This window comes from Rhea americana, unplaced genomic scaffold (genome assembly GCF_003343005.1).
Source record: "Rhea americana isolate MKP2758 unplaced genomic scaffold, rheAme1 scaffold_19, whole genome shotgun sequence".
Classification (NCBI taxonomy): Eukaryota; Metazoa; Chordata; class Aves; order Rheiformes; family Rheidae; genus Rhea; species Rhea americana.
The window spans coordinates 5,911,810-5,936,735 of record NW_028186038.1 but is presented as its reverse complement, the minus strand read 5'-3'; the positions used below and the strand labels follow the sequence as shown (position 1 = coordinate 5,936,735).

At 39.7% G+C, this 24,926-nt stretch overlaps 1 protein-coding gene across 10 annotated transcripts in view; it reads left to right on the top strand.

Annotated features, from left to right (window-relative positions):
- ATP2B2 (ATPase plasma membrane Ca2+ transporting 2) overlaps positions 1–24,926 on the top strand; it is a 374,808-nt gene that overhangs the window by 300,200 nt on the left and 49,682 nt on the right. For all 10 annotated transcript variants that reach the window (XR_014895541.1, XM_085302465.1, XM_085302464.1 and 7 more), the window contains 3 exons: positions 1,161–1,403; positions 21,655–21,896; positions 22,010–22,244. Coding sequence is in view for 9 of the 10 variants with exons in the window: in XM_085302465.1 (XP_085158591.1) it covers positions 1,161–1,403; positions 21,655–21,896; positions 22,010–22,244 (720 nt within the window). In the remaining variant the exon portion in view is untranslated. The remainder of the gene's footprint in view (positions 1–1,160; positions 1,404–21,654; positions 21,897–22,009; positions 22,245–24,926) is intronic.

Genomic DNA, 24,926 nt, shown 5'->3' with positions numbered 1-24,926 from the left:
TATTTGTAGCCAAATTTAATTACAAAATTGAGGAGCATTAAAATCCTAGAGTTGTAGATTACTCCCTTATCTAACAGTGTTCTCAGAATAATTGTTATCTAGTCAGATGTGCCTTACATGAAATTTTCATCTGAGATCTTAAAATGTTTATAAAGTTTGTTTCTATTTAGCATGTAAATAAATTAAAATAAGGATATCATGAAGGAATAGCTTGATTTACATGTAGTCAGCATCACTACTATCAGAACAAAAGACCAGATCTCAAGTATGTGACTTTGTTAATAAAAATTGCTGCTGCTTTYTGAGTATTTTCCCATTCTTATGTCCTTCATCCAACACACACAGCATATGTGAATATCCATACTTGTTGTATCAAACTGTAATACCCCATTGCCTACGACTGGTGATATTGTGCCCTCTGCGTATAAGATGCTGTYCTGGGAGTAAGGATCTGATGATTGGACCCAGGATTTTTTAAATATTGAAAAACAAGAGTAGCATATCTTTCAAGGAGAACTGTGCATCCTGTGGAATGGAATAGTCTACCCTAGTGTTTTTTTGCGAGATTCGTAGTCCTGCATTCTGGAACTGGATATGATATTTAAAAAGTCTATTTGTCAGACTGGTTATTTCAGTATGAATAGGCTTACAAGATAATATCTCACAAACTGTTCATATTCTGTGCATTTACAGACTTTGATCAAATAGGTAACTTACTTTACACTGCCAATTATGCTTGATCAGTCTCCATGTTTAGGGGCTTTAGCCAAAAAAAAATATGTATTTTTCAAAAGGAATACATGTAATAATGGCACTATTGCCTAATATTTGATATAATAAGAGCACTTGAAACATCCTATTTTCTTCAGAAATACCTTAGCTAATCTTTGCTATTCTAGCTATTTCTTAAAATTTATACATACTGCAAAAAATGAAGTAATTATGTCAGTTTATCAAAGGGAAAATTATTTCAGAGTTGGTCACTGCTTGGTTGTCTGTATCTCAGGTTTTGATGATTGACCTAGAGCATCAGAGCTGTGGCTTAATGAGCATTACATTATAAGGAATAAGGCTAAATATAAGCTATTTTGCTTTTAGTAACTGATGTTTAAAATCTGTCAAAGCAAATCTTGAAGGTTTTTTCCTCTGCTTTTTCTCAGAAAATGATGAAGGATAACAATCTGGTCCGCCACTTAGACGCCTGTGAAACTATGGGTAATGCTACAGCCATCTGCTCCGACAAAACGGGGACCTTGACAACCAATCGCATGACGGTCGTGCAGGCCTACGTGGGTGACGTCCACTACAAAGAGATCCCGGACCCCGATTCTGTACCCGCCAAAACCCTTGATTTGCTGGTTAATGCAATTGCTATCAACAGTGCTTATACTACAAAAATTCTGGTAAGTAGGCTTTTTCTTTTGGTGAAATGAAACATGGCACAAGGAGATGCTTTTTCTTAAATTCCATAATGTCGTGTTGTTGGTCATGAATTGTTGATTACCATTGAGGTCCTCAAGATGAGAGCAGATRCTATAAAAATTAACTATTTTATTGGTTTCTTTAAGAATAGAGATGTTTTTATACATACAAGGCCATGTTATATTTCAAAAGATCTTGCATAATGGTAACTTTGCTCACACAACTAGTTTTCTCTGAGACTTCTTATGTGCAAAGTTGTTTTTGCATAACTAACACTCTGCAACTAGTTCTTGAATAAGGCTAATTGGATTGGTTGGATCAGAGAGATTAACGGTCTATATTCRTTCCAGGTTCAAGTGAATTACCTCCTGAAGTATTTTATTCCCTTTGTAAAGCAGGGCAAAGTGGGAAAAACGTTTGCCTGTGGCATTAGATTCTTCTATAAAGAGCTGATTAAAGGACCCAAAATGTTTGCAATTCCTATACCTTTGTTCTTTGCAAAGTCAAATTTAATCTTAATATCATAGACCAATGCAATTTTTAGCTTATGAATTTATGTATTGTCCTTCTTATAGATTTATACTGAGCTGCATGGCCAATGCACGCACTTTGTTTTAAAAGCTGTTTTTCAAAACACGACCACAAAAAGCTGTTGGTGAAATACTAATGAGTACTGGCACATTCATTTCTTTTTATTCTTGGTGTGATTTTAGTAACATCATAGATGTGTAATGAGCAGTTTTTGGAAAAAGACTAGTCAGAGAGACCTGTCAGCAACGTGCCAAGTGTGCTTTGCTAAATGTGACAAAAGTGTTTGGAAGTGAATACTCTCGAGGATAGTCACGTTGTTTAGCCAGAGTTAATATCTGAAGCCAAGGCACAACTTAGGCATCCTTCAAAGGGTTGTCTGTGCTGTGATGTACCCGCTCCTCTTCTAATCGAAAGCTCCYTGGAAAGGCGACCGCAAGGAGCCGGGGCCTCCTGAGGTCGGTCTCTGCACAGAGAGCCACAGGGAATCACGCACAGCCTCCAGCACCTCAGAAGGATGCCGGCAGCTGCTGCCTCCCAGCCGAGTCCTGGGTCTTGTTCTGTCTTTTTCCTGTGGTCTCACTAGGTCAAAATCAACCAGGTTGGCTGAAATGAAGGACAGACYTTCTGTTCTCAGGTGGTTCAGTGTAAATGTTGTGTAAACTCAGTGTCCATGTTTCATGGCAGTGGCTTTTGGAAAAGTAATGAGAGGAATGCTTTGCCCCTGTTGGATAAGCCTTACCTTTATCCATCAGTATAGCAGTTGCTTGCTGCTGGGGACAGGATCATCTCTTTTTAAGTAAGGCATAGGAAGGCATCAGACCACTTCCGAAAGAGATGTACCTGTAATATTGGAAAAGTTTAATATTCCCTCTTTCTCTTGTGCAATAGCTTCATTTGACTGAAAAATTTGGGGGCAATAATAGTTCAAAAACTTTGCTTTGGTCTCAGTACAATTTTGGATTTTTTTTTTTTTTTTTTTACTGTGGTTCAACAAAGTTTCACTGTTACCTGAAGAGTTAATTTTATTCACTGATTATCGTTATAACAAGTTTAAGTTAGAAGGTATTGTTCCACAGCCCTGATTAATTCTATATCATAAATGAATTCACTAAAAAGTGCATAAGGGAGTTATTTCYCGGTTGAAGTGCACAGAATTATTTTTCTGGCTGTAACAGTGAAGGCATACTTGTGCACTCATTCTTAGAGCATATTTAATCAAATTGTGAATATTAGCTCAAACCCAAAGGGCATATAAGTGTTAGGTCACAAAGATTGAATTTTACATGTTCTATTATTAGTTATCTAGTTATGCGTACACTGCAAATTGCACTTTGCATGAACTTATGTTCGGAATGATCACATATGGGACCATAAAATTAGTCAAGATGCTCTGCTGAATGAGAAATGTTCCCTCTTGCATTATCTTTTGATTAAAGGGCAAGTGAACCATTGATAAAAATATAAAAAGAAAATAATATAATTGCTTGAGATAAAAGATATGAATTTCCCTGAGAAATTAAATACAAATTATTCCAGCTGAACAATAGAGTCATTAAATCTAGCTCCTTGTAATGTTTTCCAAGGATGAAGTATTGGGTGAGCTGATTTAGTATTCCATTAGCTTTGAAACACCTTTAATACTGCTTTTATGCTGTTTTTGTGAATCTGTTCTACAGAAAGCCTTTTTCCCTCTAGTCTTAAAATTTTAGATAGCTTTTTCCAAACAGAAGTAAAAATTACACTGCCTACAGTTTTGCCTGTAAGTTGGGGAGGACTGTAAAAACACCTCTTGCTCTGAAAACAGAATTTGCATTTTCCAAATACTTTGATTGCAGCTGGGGTTGGAGTACCTGGAACTGGAGTATCATGGAGCAATAGTGAAATAGAGACTCCAGACAGAAAAAACTAGTGATTGAACTCTTTTATTGAACTGTTTGCRTAAGTTCAGTCTTAATCAGGAAAGTATTTCTTCGATCTCTGGACAACTGTCAGAAGGCATAGATGGCATACGTGCTGGATGGGCATAGTATGTTCCTACTGAGAGGAGGTTGTACCTGAGTGATTTTTAGCAGCAGTTGAAGGACGTGGCTCGGTTACTGTTAGGATCTAACATAGGTATTTCGTTTGGTACTTGATAGGCGCCTAGGGAGCAATAGAGCTACTTATGCCTGTGTTAGGTGAATATCTGGATCTACATCAAGAGGACTGTTTTCCATTCTGATTATTCAGTTCTGAGGATCTGGAGTATCATTTACTGGGTTTGCACAGGACATAGCACAATGCAGGGGCAATTTAACTGAGGATCTGGAAAGGAAATAAAAGAGATCTCACAGAAAAGTGGAGAACATTCACTCCCTTCCACGCATTTCTGCCAAAATACATGAACAAAAAAAGTAAAAAAATGAAACAATTTTATTGCAGCCAGAAAAAAWCAAAAGCAACACACTTCCCAATGTCCCCAACTGTTACATCTGTGTATGACAGTGAAACATGTATCTAAGGAACCAGTGAAGCAACCCAGGTTGCCGGTGGCACCCAGCTTCCACGTGCTTGCTCTGCAGAGCTTGARACTGTGCTCTTTGCGTTAATGCCCGTCCCCACTGGTGGACCACTCCTCGAAAGGCTGCGGGGTCCAGCTCAGGGGCCCCACAYGTGTCCTGCACTGAAGGTCACCACGAGCTTCCCTGGCAGGGGTCTCATTTTGGGGAAGAGGGATCCTCAGAATGTAGATTGACTGCAGGGGGGGGACATGGAGCAGCAGGGTAGAGCTGTAACAAAGGCTCAGCCATTAAGGCTTTATTAGGCGAGAAAGGAAGGTGTTCGTTCACCTTACTGCTTTTTGTAATTACTTTTTCCAAAGCATGTAATGAAAGATTTTATGAAAATAAGTGGAACTGAATTTTTAACTTCCTTATACTGAAAGCAATTCAAGAGATTTTGGTATGTAATTTTATTGTTAAGAATAACTAGAGTCACTTTCTCTTGACTGATTGTCTGATGCAGAAATACAGGAATGAGGACACCTCATAGTGTCATGGAGAGGTGGCGGGGGGCTGCGGAACAGGCAGGTAACCTGTGAGATAAGAACCATCAGCAAAAATTGCCTTCTACAATGGTGAAAAGGTAAAAGTAACTGAAAATAAGGTCTTAGCCCAATAGCTGCTTTGCAGGGATAGGTGAAAACTTGTGTATGTGTTGAGAACGCAGATGTGGTAGCCAAGCGAATGTTTCTGTATATTTGTGAAGAATATATTTGCATCTAAAAGTAGTTTTGCAGGGAGAGGTTATTTTTAATATCATAGATGATCTTAAATGAGTTGTGCTAAGTGCAAAATACATTTTTATTTCACAGAATTAAAAAGAAAAGGGTGTATAGGTTTTAGATTTCCTTTATCAACTACTTCAATTTGGCCTGCCTATTGGTTCTTTTTTCAGTTGGAGGAAAAAATTGTCTCAAGCATAATATATAAAKACATACTACTTAGCCATTCAGCTCCTATTTCCTTTTAATTTTCATAATTTCATCACTTCCAATACAGTTAAATCTTCTTGAAAGTGTTAAAGTTATTTTGGGGAATATGGAGGGGGAAAGAAGGGGACACATTTATGGGTAATTTGGAAGTTTCCTACTGAATAATCTAAAACCTTGGAAAGTGTTTTTTTCCATGTATTTTCCATGTTACCAGTGAGTGAAAAAAGATGGAAATGTCATTTCTCTTCAACAGTAGTTGCTTTCCACTCTCTAGCTGTTATCAGGCAGAACATTGACCTTTCTTCTGTGTGTGTGTGTGTGTGTGTGTATTATAATGTAATATATATATATTTCCACAGAGTAAAATGGTTTGGGGTAATTAACAGGTCAAATCATTTCTTACACAAAGCTCAAGATCCTGCAGATCAGAGTGTACCGTCCCTATCAACAGCAAACCATCAGAACTTACATTTCCTGAGGCAACCACAAAAGATGCCATGTTTTGTTGTAGCAGCCTGCCAGGGGCGATCATGCTAAATGAACCTGCTATTGGATCTGAGTAGAATTCTCTTCTTTAWTTGAAGAAGAACCATAACAACATAGCTTTTACTCTCCAAAATACATTTTCAGTTATTTTGGTAGTTGAAATGGGAAAGATGTTTTTATTCTCAGCTATGGTGGTCTTGAAACCTATTCTCAAGCTGTTGTTTCTCGTGTCAAAATGCAGATAAAGTTACCATTTGTTTTTAACGTACATGAAGGTGCAGGTCAGCTCTTATTTTATCCAGATAAGTTCACCCATCACTGCTAACAATGTTCCAAGCTAAAATAGATACATTTTTAAAAATGAGGGCAGAAATGGGGACAGAAATAGTAAAGAATACAGAAAGATTGAGGCAAGCTTTAGATAATGTTAATATTAAATGACAGCCAAAGTAAATGGGCTGGCCTGAATTCTATTTTATTCTTCTGTAGTTCCCTACCATTAGCATTAAGCAGCAAATAAAGGTAGCAGTCGACTACTGTTGACTTGAAGAAGTCTGTGAAAATGGTACGTCGTTTATCAGACAGAAGGTCCAGTTGTCAGTCAAGGTTGACTTGTCTATAAGAAAGCAGGTCACCTTTGAAGAAATGGCAGGTGGAGAAGGAATGAGTACAGCAGAGAGCAGAATGTCACAGTGAGGACACGCAACTGGAAAAAAAGTAAAACTGGGACATAGCGAGGGAAGATGGCTAGAGCCTGGCAGCAGCAGCATTTTCGTGTCCTCTGTGTAGCTCGATGTGCTCCCACTTGCAGGCCCTGTCTTCCCACATCACGTTCTCGCCCCARCAATTGCAGGTTTCATCCACAGGCAGGTTGTTGCTAGTAACTCTGGAATGGTTTGAGTTAATTTTGGTGAGAATTTGAGCAGAGACCATCCTTCATAATGATTTTCTTACTTCTGCTTTCTTTCCTCAGGCCAGGCACAAAAATACATTCCAACTTCAGATCCTGTGTCAAGGTTTCAGTGRCTTGTGTTTTAAGGCTGAGCAGGATGGCTAGAAGGAGGAATGCTATTTGTMTGCCATTTTTATGTAGGGATGGATCTGAGGAAGGCTTAGCCCTGCATAATCCTGGAAATCTGTAAACAAAAAGAAACATATCTGGGATGAATTTTTCAGCYTAGCTGGTGTAATGGCTTGCTGTCAGTGTCATCTGGCTTTGGATGAGACAAGGAAAGAGGAACAGGTCTGAATCATCTTCCCGCGCTGTCGTTATGGAAGATGCTTGAAAWGAAAAAGTCTCCTACTTCTAGTGTACTTAAAGTGGTCCAGAGAAAAGTGTGTGGAGGGGAGAATACTGCACTGGCAGGTTGAAGAACTGATGTAGGATTTCAGGGATTCTAATTTTTCACTGTCTGTAAAAGAGCAAGTGTATGTGCATGAACTCATGAAGCTCTGCTCCAGGTTTTACAGCTTGCATTCTGTGATATTAGAGGTACAGTAAATTACCAAATATATGATATGAGGAAAAAAAACAGAGGAAAATCTTTGCAGAAAATCTGGGGAAAAAAAAACACATGATTTTTAGCTTGTTTCAGAGGTGGCAGGATCCAAATCAATAGGGCTGGATTTAGGAGGTCAGTAAGGCCAATTGATAAGTCAAATAACTTGAGGCTAATTTTATAAATTTTTCATTGGTTGGTTTCATTGAGTTGGGTTGGTAATAGAACTTAGCAAATTCTATATATTCTTGGATTTGAAGTACCCATTAGATGATGTCTAGGCATCGGAATATTGTCTAAAGCATTTTTTGCAGAAAATTATAGATAATTCTGTTCTAAAATTTCCAGTGGCATTACCTTGTTACTGACACCTGATTTAGCCATAAAATTGTGATTTAGGTCCTGTTGTCCATCATTGGCCCTATTGATCAAGGCAGGCATGAAGCTGAAGAAAAGCCAGGATTCGTCTGTTGTGCTGCGAATGTGCAGGTCTGACTCTCTGYCTGACTGGTGCATTTGATCCACTTAAAACTCACCTCAGGGTTAGCACCAGTCCAACTAATGACACTGGAAGCAGAACTAAAACATAACGTGACACAGAGGCCCTTCCAGATAGCAGTGGCAGTGACTGTATCTTGCAAGAYCGTGAATATGCCACCCAGCAGCGATTGGGATTAGGGGAATAAGAAAAGCAAGTACTATTAAGTGTCACAAGACTTCTATTTGTAAACAGAGAATTTCTTGYTTTTTAAAGAAACTTGCCTTTCTCTGGCTGGATTGTACAATACCCTATTTCCATGTGAAGCATGACATTCACTTCTCTGGGTCTTTGGGCTTTTTGTCTATGTATTTCAGTCCTACAGCTTAGGCCACAAAACAGTCTCTTTCCAGCTCGATCCAGCCCTCCCCATCCCATTTCCAAGTGGGTATTTTGCAAATGGAGTGAAATTTTGTTTCCTCAAAGCTTTCCTTGAAACACAATGATCTGACTGCTACAAAAAACGGATTAACCAAATAATAACTAAGGATAGATAGATACTGTAAAATAATGTTTTGGGAAGCAATGAAGCAGATCAATTTGGTTTCAAAACTACTGATATAGGGCTTCAGCACAACACTATGTRCACTGATGGACTGTATGGTTATAAAACTTGTATCTGTTAGAACAGGAATTTAATTTGAATTTGAATTGGCATTTGCTTTATTTCCAACATTTCTGGAATGTCTCTATTAGAAATTAACATGATACTACATAGGAAAGTATGGGATGGTTAAATTTGAAAACAAACTTTTGAGAAACACGCAAAATATTTTTTCAGCTAGCTCTAGCAGTGTTTTATTTCCTTTGTAAATACATATGTTTRTCTATGTCTCTATCTATATCTTGCTCAAATTTCTCTTATTTATTTAACATAAGAATTGGTATATTTTGAGCTTTGAGACCTGAAGTGACGAACTGAATTCTAAAAAATCTCTAMGTTTTCTAAGAGTTTTTACTTAACAGGCAATCTGTTATAGGTAAATGTATTTCCGTATCTCAATTTTTAGATTTTGTTCACAAGGTGTTGAACAATTATATAAGGTAGATATATAGGATATATGGGACCAGATGGTGGGACCAGAAAATGCAGGCCAAAGCATCTCTCTATATATTTATTGCAAGCAAGGCAATCATCACAAAAAATGAAATTCTTTCTTTTGCTTTTGAAAGTTTTTAGCAATATATTTGTTAAGCTTTTTCTCCGAATGATCTAGGCAGTAAAAAGACCGCCCGTAAYGTACGTACTGCTTACTGCGTAAGTAATCGTTGCGGTGGTGGTACTAGATCGTTTAGTTAACGGTGGCCGCTCCTGGGGGAGCGGTGGTTGGGAGAGAGCCCTGACCCGCACCCGTGGCTTGCCGCTGAGGTTTTGCGTAGCAGGAGGCACAAACGGAGCTGCTGCTCGCCACTAAAGCAGCTTCCGAGTCCCTAACCCAAGGAAGGGTGCTCGGAAGGGGCAGAGCACGGCTCGGCTGCTCTCGCGGGCCGGGCTTTCGCCGCCGGCGGCTTGGAGCGAGGTGTCCTCCTCGCCTGGCGGCGGGCAGCCCCCCGGCGCCCCGCGGCAGGCCGGGGCAAGGGAGGGGGCTCCGAGCCGCGCCACGCCGTCGTCTGCCGCCGCGGTCGTCGAGCCGGCCGGGAAGAGCCGTGCGCCGCGCTCCCAGGGCGGGACGGGTCCCCGCGGTACGTGGAGGAGGCGAGATCGCCGGTCTCGGGTGGAGCTGCTTGGATCTCGGAGGTGGTTCCAAYATTAGCTGCTGAAGTGCATGGTCCAGTTAAATCCTGTTTCTTTATTTTCTTTCTTAACTTCATCTTACAGAAAACAAAGGCATAAAAAGCTTCTTCAGACCGGCCCGTAGCTTAGCATTCGCGATCTGGTAATTGTGGAATCCATTTGTTAGTGCTGGTACCACGAGAAGGCTGACCACGACTGACAGTCTCCCGCAAACCTCTTAGTTATCATAATACCATTTACTGTATTAGGATTTTTAGGATGTTTTCTCCTGCTTGCTTGTATGAAAATAAGTAAATTTATTTTTAAACTCGCTATGGCGCAACAAGCATTTTCCATACTGCTTTTGCATAGGATTTTCTGTCATTTATGCTACTTGTAAGGGCCTCGTTTCCTTGGTCTGGTGCAAGAGGGATCACTTAGAGGGGTAACTGCCAGCTCTTTGCAAACATGCCTGTAGAGTTTACTTTTGTGAGCTTTTCCAAAGTGTTTTCATCTTGGTGTATAGAAATATTGTGTGTAGTAGTCTGATTATTTTTCTCTCTTTTTTTTTAATAAAATGAGTTGATAAAAAGAATAATTTTAACACATGCTACTTTTAATGCCCATGATACCCTACTGAGATAAAGTTGTCATGCTTTGGAGCTGATTTGATTGATAGAGCGGTTAGAGTTTGGAGCTAACAAAAGCTCATGGGGGATATTATCAGGGAGCATGTTTTTTGATGGGAGCTTTTGTTTTTACATGAATGGGTGCAAACCCCTTACTTCAGGTACACCTGTTTTAACAGGGGTTTTCTTTGTGTTCTCTGTGGCTCAGGAACAGGAAGATAATAACTTCAAATATGATAACAGAATTTTAATTTTTTAAAAAAGTGGCTTTGTAATCAAGCAAAGATACACAAACAACCTTTTTGAAAACAGAATGTGGATGACAAATCACCTCATAATGTTGCATAATGGCATAGGGCATTAATTCTGCTCGGTCTATATATTGCATAGTTTATAAATAATATACTGCGTAATTTGTAAGAATTTTTCTCTGAGCATGAGATTACTGTAAAAAGTTACATTGATTGAAGTACAACAGATCAACAGTATAGTTTGTGCTAGAAAACATCTTGCTGATTTTAGAGCAATTAATGTGCAGGAGTTACTTTGTAGACTTGAAAATACTTTCAGTTGGTTTGTGAACAAAATTGCACTTAATAAGGTTTATTCTAATTTTGTTAATGTAAGCAAAAGATTACTGCCCCCCCCCCCCTTTTGAGGCACAGCTAGTACTAGAAAGTTGTGTTAAATACACACAAAGCAAAAACAATGCTTCAAATCCCAATTCCCACTTTCTTCTGCAGGCAGCCCCTAGTACTAATCTTTCAAGCTTCCAGTCTCCTCCTCTTGCACATCAAACTCTTGGCCTCTCTGCTCTCCAAGTCAATTATATTTTGGTGGTATTTACAAGTGCCTGTGGGACTTGATGATGGTCTTCGTGCTTCCCGTGGTGGTGCTGGATATGCCTGAGAAATCTCCAGGATGGATGGAGTCTGGGGAATTGTAACTACAGATTCTGGGCAAACTCCCSTGAGCGCTGATTTCTCAGGCCTCTGACTCTGATGGAGCTGATTTCTCAGAGACATATGACTCTGATGGACTTTCACAGAAATAGCAGAAGGTGTCCCTTACGTAAAATCCTTTTCTCAGCCAGAGTCTTGCAGAGGAAATTCTGAAAGCTTTCAGAGGAAAGGTTTCCAGAACATTTTAACATGGTCAAAACTGTAATGTTTCCTAGCATCATTCCAAGAAGTGACAGACCTGTTTTAGCAGACAGCTTGCATGGAAAAGTTAAGCTTCTAGGAGGAGGTCTTACAATTTCAGCTCCTTTACCTTTTGTGAACCGCTAGAAATCTGTCTCGTGCGCACACCCAGCGCGCAGCAAGAGCACCGTGTGCCCGGCTGCTGACGAGTCCTTACGGAGCCACTGGGCCACCTCCACTGGGAACTCGGAGCGAGTGTTTGGCAGCAGAGGTATCTCATAGTGCAGAATACTAAATGAATGCATGGAGCTTGTTAAAATGTTCCCTTGTGCAGTTCTTCTACCATGATTATGTTTCTGGTGTTCATCTTATGCAGCRACTTTACATTTCTCTTCACTGCAAAGGGGAAGCACTGACAGTACTCTGTGCTGGTGTGCAATGGATATATATACGTTGTTATACTTTGGAGAGGTGATATATGAGTTTTCCTTGCAGATTTTTCCTATGAAGGACAGGATATTCAACCTCACCATCATTCCTGTCCCATTTTCCTTCTGAATGAATAATCAGATAAAAATTGGCTGCAGTCTCAGTCTGTTACTCTGCCCAGCAAAGGCATCACTCTTAGTATCCTGGGAAGGAGAGGCACTGGCTAGAGGGCTGAATTTATGTTGTATCACAGACATTATACCACCAATCATACAAAAAAATCACTCTCAGAAAATATTAGATAAACATTGCTATTATAAGCACTTGAGTTAATGTATTTGCTTCACAAAAAAAGAACTTAGCAAAACCAGTTTAAAAGTAATTTCAGCTGATAYGTGCTAGTGTAAGCTTAAAGAAGCAGAGTATTTTCTGTATAATACGTATTGAAATACCTGTTGCCAGTGCAGAATTATTTTAAAACGGATGCTTGAAGAAACCTTTTTCTTGCTCTGGAAATGAGTACTATGGACAGAGAAGATGTAATCACTAGCTTAAGTCAAGTGATAAAACTTCCTTTTGTTTCATGTGGCTAGATTTGCTTTACATTTGCTAAATTTAGTGCAATAAACTGTACATGTTGTTTGTACTGCAACCAGAAAGGCCATGAGCAATAAATCTGATTTTTGTTTTGGTCTTTCTAGTAATTTAATTTTCAGGTTCAGATATAACCAAAAGCCAGAAGTAGGAATTTCTAAGTATTGATAAGGTTTGTGTAAATGAAAACTGAATGCACAGATCAACTGCCAGTAAATACTGCTGTTTCTTTTGTTGCGATTCGAACCTTTGATGTGCACAAGTAAAGGCCAAGCATTTTCTATATAGTTTTTTAAGGTGATGACTAAATTCTTGTACAGTATGATTATCACAACTCTCTAATACACATTTTTCAAGTGGTGATGATGATGTTTTTTTTCAGTTGTTTAGCCTAAAACGTTGGTTTAGTGTCTACAGGACACCACAAGCTGTTCTTCTTTCCTGTTCGAGTTAGTAGAAGGCATGGAGAAAATCACGCTGAAAGTTGGTATATTTAGATAACACATAATAGATGRTGTACCGTTCACAACATTGTGATTGAAAATCAAATACAATGGATAGTATAGAGCACGGAGGAGATGCACTTTGGTCTGTTAGTACGGTCTTTTCAAAAAAGCTTGATTGATTTTGATTAAGAGAGTTTACTAGTTAATATAAAGGGAAGAATATTACCCAACTGAAAATTCAGTAATGTCGTGTTCAGAAGCATTGTGAGAGGTTCTCACAGGGAACCTTGGAGAGAGAAAGTCTTGAGATGGCAGGGAGAAAACGGTTTGCTCCAGCATGTACCTGCATTTGCATGAGTGACTCAACAGCCTTTCCCCAAATGGCCAATTGCTGGTTGGTTGGCTGCTATCAAGAAAGAAAATGCATCCCTCCTTCCTGCAATCTAAAAGATGAAGTCTCAGCCATAGAGCAGATACATCAATGCTTTTAATGTTTGCAAAAACATACAAAGCCCTCATATTCGTYCTGGTGTGGAAATGCACTTCTTATACTACAAGAATTGCCTTGAAATTGAATTTTCACCATCTGATCAACTCAGCATTATGCATTTTGTCTCCACCTCTATTTTCTGTGTCTGCAACATGCATGAAGCCAGTTTGATATCTGCATGCTGTAAAACCTCAGTTTAATAGATCTAAAATAAGGTAGCAGATGTTTCCCTGTCATTATGGAAGCACCAATTACAATTCTATAGTTAAGTGCAATTTCTCTTTTGCACTTAAAGCAGAAGGTTCAACTTGTTTGTCATACATGGGAATAGAGCAAGCTTTACCCARATGCCCAGGACAAATTATCAGAGAAGTTAGGCGATTTGTTAATCTATTCTTAATTTTAATCAAATTTTGGTTTAGAAAGGGTGCATCTGTCAGCCAGGTCTATGTTTTAAAAATATTCTTAGTGGAGGAGAAACATGTCCTTGTGGAGTTTTTACAGTTAGTATTAACTTAAACCTTGTACTGAAGACATTTGGTTGTTAATTAAAGTAAGTTAATAACAATTATTTTGTCTTTATTATTGATTATATAGGTTGCTTGTCAGCAGTTCTTGATGCACTTAGACCAAGCTGGAATAGCATTAGTATAAATCCAATTGGCTGTTCCCAGCTAGTGCAGAGATAAGAGTGGAGTTTTTTAGCATTTCAAATTTGGAAATCAAATGTATTTTAAAATTTGAAAGGCAAATTGTCATTAGATGACAATATATTAATGCACAAAATATGTGAATTTTTGATCAATAACAACAGGAAAGTCTCTTCATACTGACAAATGAATTCTTGTAGCATTTGTAATATTTGGAGACTGAGGGAAAGTAGGAAGAAAAATGTGTGCCTGTAAGATTCAATTTAATATAATCTAGAAACACTGAGTCTAGAGCAGCATCCTAATTATAACTTCATGATTATTCAGTGGTGTCATAGCAAGGCACAGTCCATTCTTTGGGCCTGTACCTCGGTTTAAATTCAGACCCAGCTCTAAGTTGTCGTAGTTGGGGGTGCAGAGTTTTTGAAAAAATATTTTCATCTTTTATATTAAAGGACATCCAACTACGTGGACTCCAGAGCTCCCTTCTGGACTCAGTCAGTCCGTAATTCTGCGAAAGTGTGTWCGGGACTACCATACAGCTGTCTTTTCTTTCAGTAGCATTTTTGGTCATATATTTTTATTATTCAAAAGAACCAAAAGTAAATTTGTCTTAAACTAAAAGGATAATTTAATTACTTACTGTTAATGTTCAGGGCAAAGTATTTGCTCTTTGTGTATGTAAGCAGGTGACTGCTGGCCGGACGGGATGGTGACACCAGCCTTTGTCAGTTCTTCATGTGGGGTTTCCTCCTCTTTCATCGTCACTCTTGCGGGAATTTATGGATAGTATCATTTTTTCCTTGTTCCTGTTATGTGAGCTGAAACAAGCTTGAGACTGTATTTGCTGAGCCGCATCGCGGCCGCACGCTTAGCTGTGCTGTGCGGATGGGAAATGTCACGCTGCTACGTTACGTGGCTACAACTAGCTCCTTGTTGCGATTGCTTTGCTGCTGTTCGAGGCAAGGAGAGCTGTCACGTATGCGGTTTTTACATAGTGTTATGGCTGAAYAGCCTGTATCCCTCTCAAGTGCTAGCAATGGGAATTGCATTGTACCGCGGTATTGCATTAATTAAATACGTTGTTCCATCTTTTTCAGGTCTGTTTTTAGAAAATGGGGAAAATATTAAATAATCATGAGCTAGTCTGATGCAGAAAGCCTGGCTTTAACTGTCATGGTATATCTAATTACGCCAGCTGTAGCTCCATAAGTCCATCGTGCTGGCTATTATACAAATACATTATGTTTTACTCCCTACACAGTAACAAGTAAAAAATTGCTATTACCAGTTTCTTAAGAAATTTGAGCAGCTCTGGTAGTTCAGTGGTTGGTAAGTAACTAAGTCTGAATGTAGTGGTTGCTTGCTAATTAAAGAAGTTAGGTTTGCTGGCAAAAGGCAGTAACTTCCAAGTATGTGCAGAGCTTGGCTTACAGCTGGAGCACGTTGAACCGACGCCTGCTGGGTTCCCGGCTGAGGCTTGACGCGCGCCGCAGATAGAGCTGGAGACGGCGATTTGCGGTGGCGCGGAGGTCTGCGTGCTGTGGGGCCGCTCTCTGCGGTCACCGCGGGGTAGTCAGGGGGCCGCGCACTAACGTCTAGTAGTAACTTACCAATGCGCAACTGCGTTATTAAACTGCGTCGACGTTTACGTCTCCGACCTCGTCTTCAGGCTCGGCGTCTTTGGAGGGTGCTGACCCGTGTTGCAAGTGCTTTTGGTTGAGGCCGCCCGCAGTGCAGCAGACGTCGTTGCGTCGGTTGTGTCACGCTCACTGCCGTCTCCCCTGGTCACAGCAGCTGGAACTGATGCTCGGGAGGGCATGGTGATTTTAGTTAAAATGGAAACCATTAAGGCTGCCGACCAGCAGGATATGGCTTAAGTATGACAGCTTCAAATACAGGTTGTTGGCTGGAATTGCCGTTCTTGGACAGTGTTGTACTAGTTGTTTTCTTCTAAAGGGAAGTGAGGCTTCAGAAAAATAAGGAAGAAGGTTTGTTGAAAACATCATTAATTTAGGCAGAAATTTTTTTTTTTCTTTTCAAAATTTCTTATTTTCAACTTGAGGCCTGAAGAAGAAGGGAGAAAAGGGACTGGTCAACAAGGATTGTACACATTTTAAAGGGAGGGCTTTTTTTCTTTTTTGTTAAATAATTTGACAGCTGCAAAAATAAACAAGATTGCTCTGGGGATGCCTATAATTTAATTAGAAGCTCACATGAGAGAACTTTGCTTTAAGTCTGTGCGAAACGGAGATAACCTTAGCTCCCCTTCAGTGTGTCGACGCTGACTGCTAAGGAAGGATGTGCTGCGGATAACCGCTTCGACCCAGTCGGCTGGAAGGGCTGGAGCAAGTGAAATCAGAAGATCCAATATGTTTGAGCAGATCTTGAATGCGCATCGGTTACAGTGGCTAACGCGTCAGTGCGTGCCACTCGGGGTCTGGGACATGCTGCCTTGGTTTGATCGGCTCGTGACAGGAACTGCTGGTGCCAAGAGCAAATAGCGAGACCTGGAGGTGGCTTATTCCACGCACGTCTTTCCAAGTGGGAAATGGACCTGATGTGGATGCTAGGGTTTTGTGCAAGATGAGGAAGATCAGTGAGCAGATGCAAAACAAAAGGAATTGCCTGTTGTTCCTTCATTTCCAGTCCTATCAGAATAGAAATCTGAGACATGTCAATACATGACAGGAGAGATGAAATTTTAGATTTTATATATATGTGTGTGTACACATATATATATTATAAAAGATCCATTTATTAGTTCCATCTCCTCCTTTGAGGAGTGCTAAAGAATACCACTGAAATCCTTGATTACATATACAGGTTTTTGTAAAGCTGTTCTTTCTCTTAACCCTATACCTCTCACTGAATTTGATTTCAAATGCTCRATGTCCTGTCTGTGGTGGATATATTTCATATATTTTCCTATAGTTCATATTGTGCAGAAACATTTTTAAAGAAAAAGGGAGAGACTTGGTGATAAAGGGGGGAGTTTACTATCAAGCCTTTCCCTTCTCCTTCTACCTATTTGATTCTTCCCGTCTGATTCTTTTTCCTACAGAACATGCTCTTGATAGTCCCTGAGCTCAGAATACATACCACTGTTGGTGGTATGTTCCCTTTTCGCACATCAGTCTGCTTTCTATCAGAAAACTCTTCAGGATCAAATTCCGGGTTTAAGCCTATAAATTTTCTTCCAGATAAGCTGTACTATCATTCCTCAAAACATGTTTCTTGCCACCCTGAAATTATTTTCTGGCTTCTGTACATCCTGGTATTATTATGTTGCTATGTGTTGTATGAAACGTAAATCCTATTATATTYGGAGACCTGATGGCCAGCCTTGTCCCCAGAACATGCTCAGTACCTGTTACAGGGTTCCCAAATGTTTTCTGTTGTCTGACTTAGAACCAAATTCCAAATGTGTGTAGTACAGGGGCTTTGAAATGATGAACGCGTAATTGTGGGACCCAAAATACGATGCCTTGTGGAGCAAACTGATGAAAGTCAGCATTTTAGGAGCTGCCCATCGTTACGGAATATTCTTTGCAATTGATATACTTTGCTGTAGCTTGAAATAAAGGAAAGGAAGAGATTTGTATCAGTTACAGTATAAATATTTTAAATTCTCTGAAGGTACAARGAAGATAAACTTTATTTTCTGATGAATGGACATAATATAATGGAACGGGAACATTTACATGAGTCTACTCAGCAGTGTGCATAAGTGTCAAAAAAAAGCCTTGAGCTTTTAAATGCTGGACTTAAAATTCAGCAAGAGAGATCAGAACGGTACACGAGGTTAATTCTGTGCGTTTCTTCTGACGCCAGAATGATTATGCAACCAGCTCTAAGAAGTTAACCGTTCTTTGTCAGTCCTTTACGCTGATCCCCTTTCAAACTGACTTTTGACTTAAACTGAATTTCAACCGATTGTGTCTTGTTTTGGAGTTATCAAGTGGCATCTATATTATCAGTAAGTATTATCTGTAATTTAGCATGTTGCTTTCTATGTGCTGTAGAAAACAGAGGCAACTGTGAAGCACTGTTAATGTGAAAAACTGTTTAAAATTCTAAGCAATCTAAGTACAATCTGTGATCTCCTTCACTGAACAAGTCTTATTATTCCATAATTAATGGGATATTAAGTATTGTTAAATATTTTTCTGTATATATCTTCAAGAGTAAATAGAATCAGAATCCACTCAAGACATAAAGATTAATTTTTATTTCTTAATTATGACCTTGTAGAAATAAACTCATAACTTTTTAATAGTATATAGCCAATGCCAGCTATTTGTCATGAAACGTTATCTCTTGAGGATGCTGAAGAGACCTGTCGTCGAACCTCTATGCTTAACAGAAATCCCAGAGAAATTGTAAGCAAAAGAACTAGAACAACTGTTGTCTAGTATAAGGGCTTTCTTATTTTCAGCACTTCTATTCTAATTTTGTTTCCTGCTTTGTAATTAAAACTTCATTTAGTTAAGCRAAGGCTTAGGTTCTTATCCTTGGCTAAAGTGAATGTACTTTTTTCATTCTCAAGTTTCCTGTGTAAGATAAGCAGTTCTTTCTAAATCTGTTCTGRTGCAGCTTGAAGTCAGCTGAATAAACCTTCCTCTACAAAAAGTTGATAGTTTTGATTATAGGCATAGTTTGTCTTAGATCTTTTCTGGATGTCTTCTGTTAAACCATTGACTCAATTTAGGTAGCAAGAGAGAACATCTCTACGTTTTATTATGTTACAGTTTGTATTAGTTGYCCTTCTCTATAAAATATTTGGAATTCAGAAGTAGAAGTATCACATAGTTTTAATAGCATTATTCCTTCTCCGTTGTCTTAAATTCTGCATATGTAATGCTTAACCTCAGAAAGAAAAATACTGAACCTTCTTAATTTTCACAGAAAATAAAATATAGTGTGGAAATTACTCATTATTTAATTTTAAAAACGTATTTTCCCCATATTTTCCGCGTATTTTCTCCGCGCCTCCCGGCAGCTCCCTCTTCCGAGGCGCCGCCGCCGGAGGAGCCCCCGTGGGAGCGGCTCCGGCGCTGCCGGCGCGTCCTGCCCTGCGCGCGGTGCCGCGGGGCCAGGCGCTGCGGGTTGCGCTGGGGCGAGCGCGGGTGCAGCGCAGTGCGAGGTTCCGGCGCGCCGCAGCTCCTGCGGGAGCCCGGAGCCGCCTGCCAGCGCTCCCCACCCAAGGCTTTGAAACCTTTCTGGCGTGTCCGTTCGTTTTCTTCTCACTGGCATTTTTTCTCCTTCGCATGTGTAGGATACGTTAAATAGAAATCTATTTTTAGACCACTGTAAGAAGTGGAAAACGAGACCTACTTTTTGGTGACATAAAAATAATTTTAGAAGGACTCTGATACTCAGTTTTGCATACTACGGGTTGTAGGTAGATTTTTATTGTCTCGATATCCGTTCACAGCTGGCTCTGGTGAGAGCATACGTATGAATTAATTCTAGGTTTGCATGTCTGCGAGGGAGAGGACTCTGCACGTCCTTCAGTGCTTCCCAGGGCGGGTTTGATCTTGCTCACATTTAAGTCAACGTCAAGGCTCACTGATGCCAGCGGGAGAGAGAGTGAAGCGTAAATGAGGATTTAGAGCTAAAATGGAAAGACTTTGACGTGATGGGCACAGAGAATTCAGCCTCTTTTAGCATCGCTACCTGGGCAGTGAAGCCAAGTACCTCATTGCTTTGAGAAGCCCAAAGTCCTGAGCATGTTTCAAGAACTTTGTGCCCAGCGTGCGATGCCTATTACCTAGCTTATTTGTGAAAACTGGGTTTTAAAGGGCATTTTGTTGGCTCCTACCTGAGATTTTCATATTCTCTGAATATAACAGTCCTTTCAGGTATGCAAAACTACAAGCTTTTGGCTTGTAGTTATGTGTAAATTGGGGTTTCTTAAGAGAATTTTAGACTGGGGGGAGGAATTTACAACAGGGTATAAAGAAATTATAGCATGGGAAATTACTACAGGACACAGTAAAATTATTATATTGTATTACCGTACTTGCTAAGTGTCAGTGTTTTACTCATAACTCAGATGGTTCATGTAGTAGCTACAGATACTACAATTGTTTTGGGAAGGAGAAATCTCTGGGGCAGAGGTTTTTAAATTATGGTATCTTGCTCAGAAAAAAAATCACTTTAAAATATATACCAAAAATATTTCTGGTGATAGAAAGATGATTCTTAGGAAAAGCTGAGTTTTTGCTCACCTCAGTTCTAGGTCAGTCTGTTCTTTTCTGTCTGTCCTTCATTCCTAAACCTGCTGCACTTGGCCGTTCTCTGTAATACTTACTTGCTAATGCTTCCTTCATACTTTTCCCCTTTTTGTGGCAGCACTTTCAGCAAGAATTGAAATCTAAATAGGATTACTATATTTGCAATTTTAATTAATCATTTTCTACATTGCCCTTCATCCCATGGCTACTTCTTAAGTATATTGAGTTCTAAAATCTGAACACGGACATAATTCTGAATATAGTATTACAGGCCTAATTCTGCAAGACCTGAGGCAAATGTTTCAGTCACTGATGACTTAGTGTTTTCTTAAGTCAACCCCAAATTTATTTTCAGTGGCATGATACTTTGCAAATCCTGGTTGTGAAAGGACTTTTTTGTCTCTTGTTCCCGTAGATTTAGTTTTAGCCCTAGCTTAAGCAAACTCTTCCCTAATTATAGGAAGTGCAAGAAAGTGAAGTTGGCAGCAGTGGGTAACTCACACCTTCATCACTTCAGGCTGTCTGGAATCTCCCCAACACAGCAACTTTTGGCTTTCAGGTGTATTGCATCTCTAGTAAAGTTTGTAAATTAAACTTTTTTGTTGGTTGTTCATTCTTCTTCTTTTTTTTAAATCTATTTTGAACAGGAGGAAAGAGATTTCCTTGTCCCTGGAAGTGCTGGGAATTGTGAAGAGTTGCAAAATGATTAGCTTACTCCTTTTTTCTTTTTCTTTCTTTCTTTTTTTTTTTTTAACTTATAAAGCATTTACTGTCAGAAGCAGCACACTAAAATATGGTAATTCCAGAAGTGGGTACTTTAATATATAGCTGTTATTTTATAGATTGTTGGACATACCTTTTTAATGGAAATTTGCTGTTATGATTAGATGCAGATTCATTTTTAAATGTAAACTGCCTGGTGGAAAAAAGGACAGATCTTCCTTTAATTGACCATTATACCCATGAAAGTCAGCAAAATAATACAGTTCTAAGCAAATGATAAAAGGAAATATTCTATTTGTGACAAATGAGAATTAATTATATTGAACCTAAAGAAAAGGACTTCATTTTTAATGATTTACTGTCTAACCACTAGAAGTTCTTCAGTTGCCTATGGCTAATTTAAAAGAATAAAGAGACCAAACATATTTATTTAACTAGAAAAATTTTCCTCATTATGAGAACAGCTGCTTTCGTTCAGTTATAGCTCCATGAGATATTTACTAGTTTTTAAAAACTGAAGAGAGGTGACTGCCCAGTTAAGGGTTTCAGTCTCTAACCTTATGCTGTAACTTCGTCATTAATTGGGCAGAAGGCGTTCCATACTGCTAATTGTGAGAAGAAATCCTATCTGTCTTTTGTCCTTTCTTCAGCCACCGGAGAAGGAGGGTGGCCTGCCTCGCCAGGTCGGCAATAAGACGGAGTGTGGCCTCCTGGGGTTCGTCCTGGACCTGAAGCAGGATTATGAGCCCGTGCGCAACCTCATCCCCGAGGAGAAGCTCTATAAAGTTTACACTTTCAACTCGGTGCGGAAGTCGATGAGTACCGTCATTAAAATGCCAGACGGTAGCTTCCGAATGTACAGCAAAGGTGCTTCTGAGATCGTTCTGAAGAAGTAAGYTCAGTGGATTGCTTGCCGTGTTTTTCCCATGCTTTAACAATGCAGAATAATCTCACAGTACTAAAATATATCTGTATTTTTTTTTCTTTTCTTTTAACTAAAAAAAGGTGTTCCAGGATCCTTAACGCAGCTGGTGAGCCTCGTGTCTTCAGGCCACGTGACCGTGATGAAATGGTGAAGAAGGTGATTGAGCCCATGGCCTGCGACGGACTGAGAACCATCTGTGTCGCCTTCCGGGACTTCAGCAGCAGCCCAGAGCCCGACTGGGACAACGAGAATGACATTTTATCTGACCTGACTTGCATTTGTGTTGTTGGCATTGAAGACCCAGTAAGGCCGGAGGTATGTCACGTTCAACTTTAGAAATAGACCTTAGTTGATTAACAGTCAAAGAATTAACTTGATAAAAGTCAACTATTAATCAATTGGTATTTAAATATAGGAAACGGGGCTTTGTGAACTGTAGGACTGTAATGATGCAATCATGTCTTGTGAAGTAGTATACCGGAGCTCAGATAGTAGAAGTTATATTATGCTCCCAGAGATAAGGAATGAATTTTTCCTTGGTGAGATTCTACTTTCAATTTAGAGAAGTGCTGTGATTATAATTCGAATGTGATGCTCACTTTCATCCACGATTGCAGGTGATTTATGAGGAAGTTCTGTATTTTACAAAAGCAGTTGCCATTTCACTAATTGTATCAGGTTTGTAAATGATGGCTACTCAGTAACAACCCTTTTTATGCTGTATTTGGACAATGAAAAGCTTTATCATAGAAAGACTGCGGATTTCATGGGTGCCTTGTAAAATTTTAAATAACTCAGTTGGGAAAATCAATATTACACATGCACATGGGAGGTATGTGACAAATTACTATTTATGTTTAGTTATTTCTTTATTTTAGCCTGCCTGCAAATTTTTAAAACTTGAGATTTGAAATAAAAGCAGATGTTTATACCTCTCTAGGTTGTGAGCAATAAAAAACTGAAGCAGCAGGATGCCATGAAACCAAAACTGCTACTGCACTTGCCAATTATATTAGCACAGTAATGCAAAGTGCGGGGTAAGGCACAGGCGTTTCTGACATATGTTTAAGGTGCTGGATAATGAATCATGACAGCGGACGATTAGTTTTGCTGCGCAGTTTAGAAGCGGGCCRGCCGGCCGGGGGGAGAGCGCCGTCCTGTGCGTGTCTCCCCGGGGCGCTGCTCCCGCGGCGCCTCCTCCCGCAGGGCCGGTCCCTCGGAGCTGACTCAGATCCCCCTTGCACAGCAAGAGGGAGTCCTCGGGGCTGAAAAGGGAAGCAGCTTAGTTCCAATCTTTGTCATTTTTTTGCTCTTTTGTCTCACTTTACATTTTTGCTAGGTCTTTTCTTTGCTAATAATGTCTAAATCGTCCTGTTTGATCTGTTTATAATGGGTAGCAATGCTGGACATGCTAGGAAAACACTTTTTTTCTAAAACATACAGAAGCATACGCTAATCTGGTTTTAAAAGATTGGTTTGTTCCCCTGGGTCCTCTATGAAATAGGTTTTTGTATACTTCCAGTTGCAGTAACTTTTGAAAATGGATGAAGGAAATTAGCACGGCATAGTTACAACCAGAGGGACAAATTGCATAACTATGCCTTACAGGACAGAGGAGTTTCTTGGCTTTAGTCAGTATCGAGAAGGACATAATATAAAGTCAGTCTTGGTTAGGTGAAAACTGTTTGATCCACTCTGCATCTCTGCAGCCATGTGATAAACAGCGTTTACTTTATCCATCATCATCTGATGTCTTGCTGCAAATCCATCTGTCCCTACATCTGACATTGCATATCTTAAAAAAAAAATTAAGTATTTTAAAATGTTCTGTCTTTCTGGATCACACTCTTAGTGCTCTAGCTCGTATAATAAACTCAGAAGGTTTCTAACCCATGACCACCGAAACCGTGACTCAGTCCCCTTTCCCTCCAAAACTGATTCACGACACATGGTGGTGGGAATAGCCGTAAGTCAGGGGATGGGTGGTATCACAGGCTGCGGGAATGGGTAACAGGGGGATTTGCAGTTATTATTTAAAATAGCTGCAAACTATGCCTTCATGTGATTATCATGAGTATGTCTTATGAGAGAACTGCTCTCCTCTCTTAGGGGATAATTTTTAGAAGCTTGAGGTAAAAATGAATAGTGCTGCTAAAAATAAGGAGGTCAAAAGCCTGACATCTATGTAAAGGATCAAAGAAGGCAGCAAACTTTTATTCCTAGAGAATTACTTGAATCGTGTAGTGAATAATTTAGCACTGAAATACGCTGTAACACTTCTTATCTCATTGCAAGACATATGGTAAAATGTTTATCATTTCAGAATTTTAGCAAATGTTGGACAGTACTACAGTTGTTTCAAGACTTTGGTGTGGGGGAATTTTCCTCCTGGAACCTTCTGACTGTTTTAGAGTGGTAATAACACAGTAAGAACACTTAAAAAAATGTTTAAATTGTTACCAATCCAAATGTGTAAAAAGCAGCAGGAATACCTAAGGAGAAAGAAATACTTCAAAAAACCCCACAACGGAACCAAACCAAAATTTTCAGAAAACAAGCTAGGTGCCAAATACCTGGTTTATCAGGAATTCGATAGCACCAAAATTACCCGTTCAGCTGCAAATAGTAAGATGTTGAAAAGGTACTTTACTGTTTTGCCAGAAATAAGCACATTTATTAAACAGCAACGCCATTGGTCGTTCCGAATTTTCAGAGCTTTTTCTGTAGGAGGAAAGGAACATAAAAATAAGCAATATTACCAGCAACTGCAGTTGTTCTGGTATTCGTGGATGTCCGGATTTATCCTGCCCGACGTGGTAATTAGGTAACTCCAGCGCAGTGTCGCTGACCTCCCGGCCTTTYGTTCCCTTAAGTTGTGACGTTACTTGGAAAGCCTCAATTTTTCCTTTCCTCTAGCGCGGTGCTCGGAGCGAGCGCACAGGCAATCGCGGCGCGCCGCCGGCCCGCTGCGCGCGCTGCTCGCGCGGCCGTGGCGAG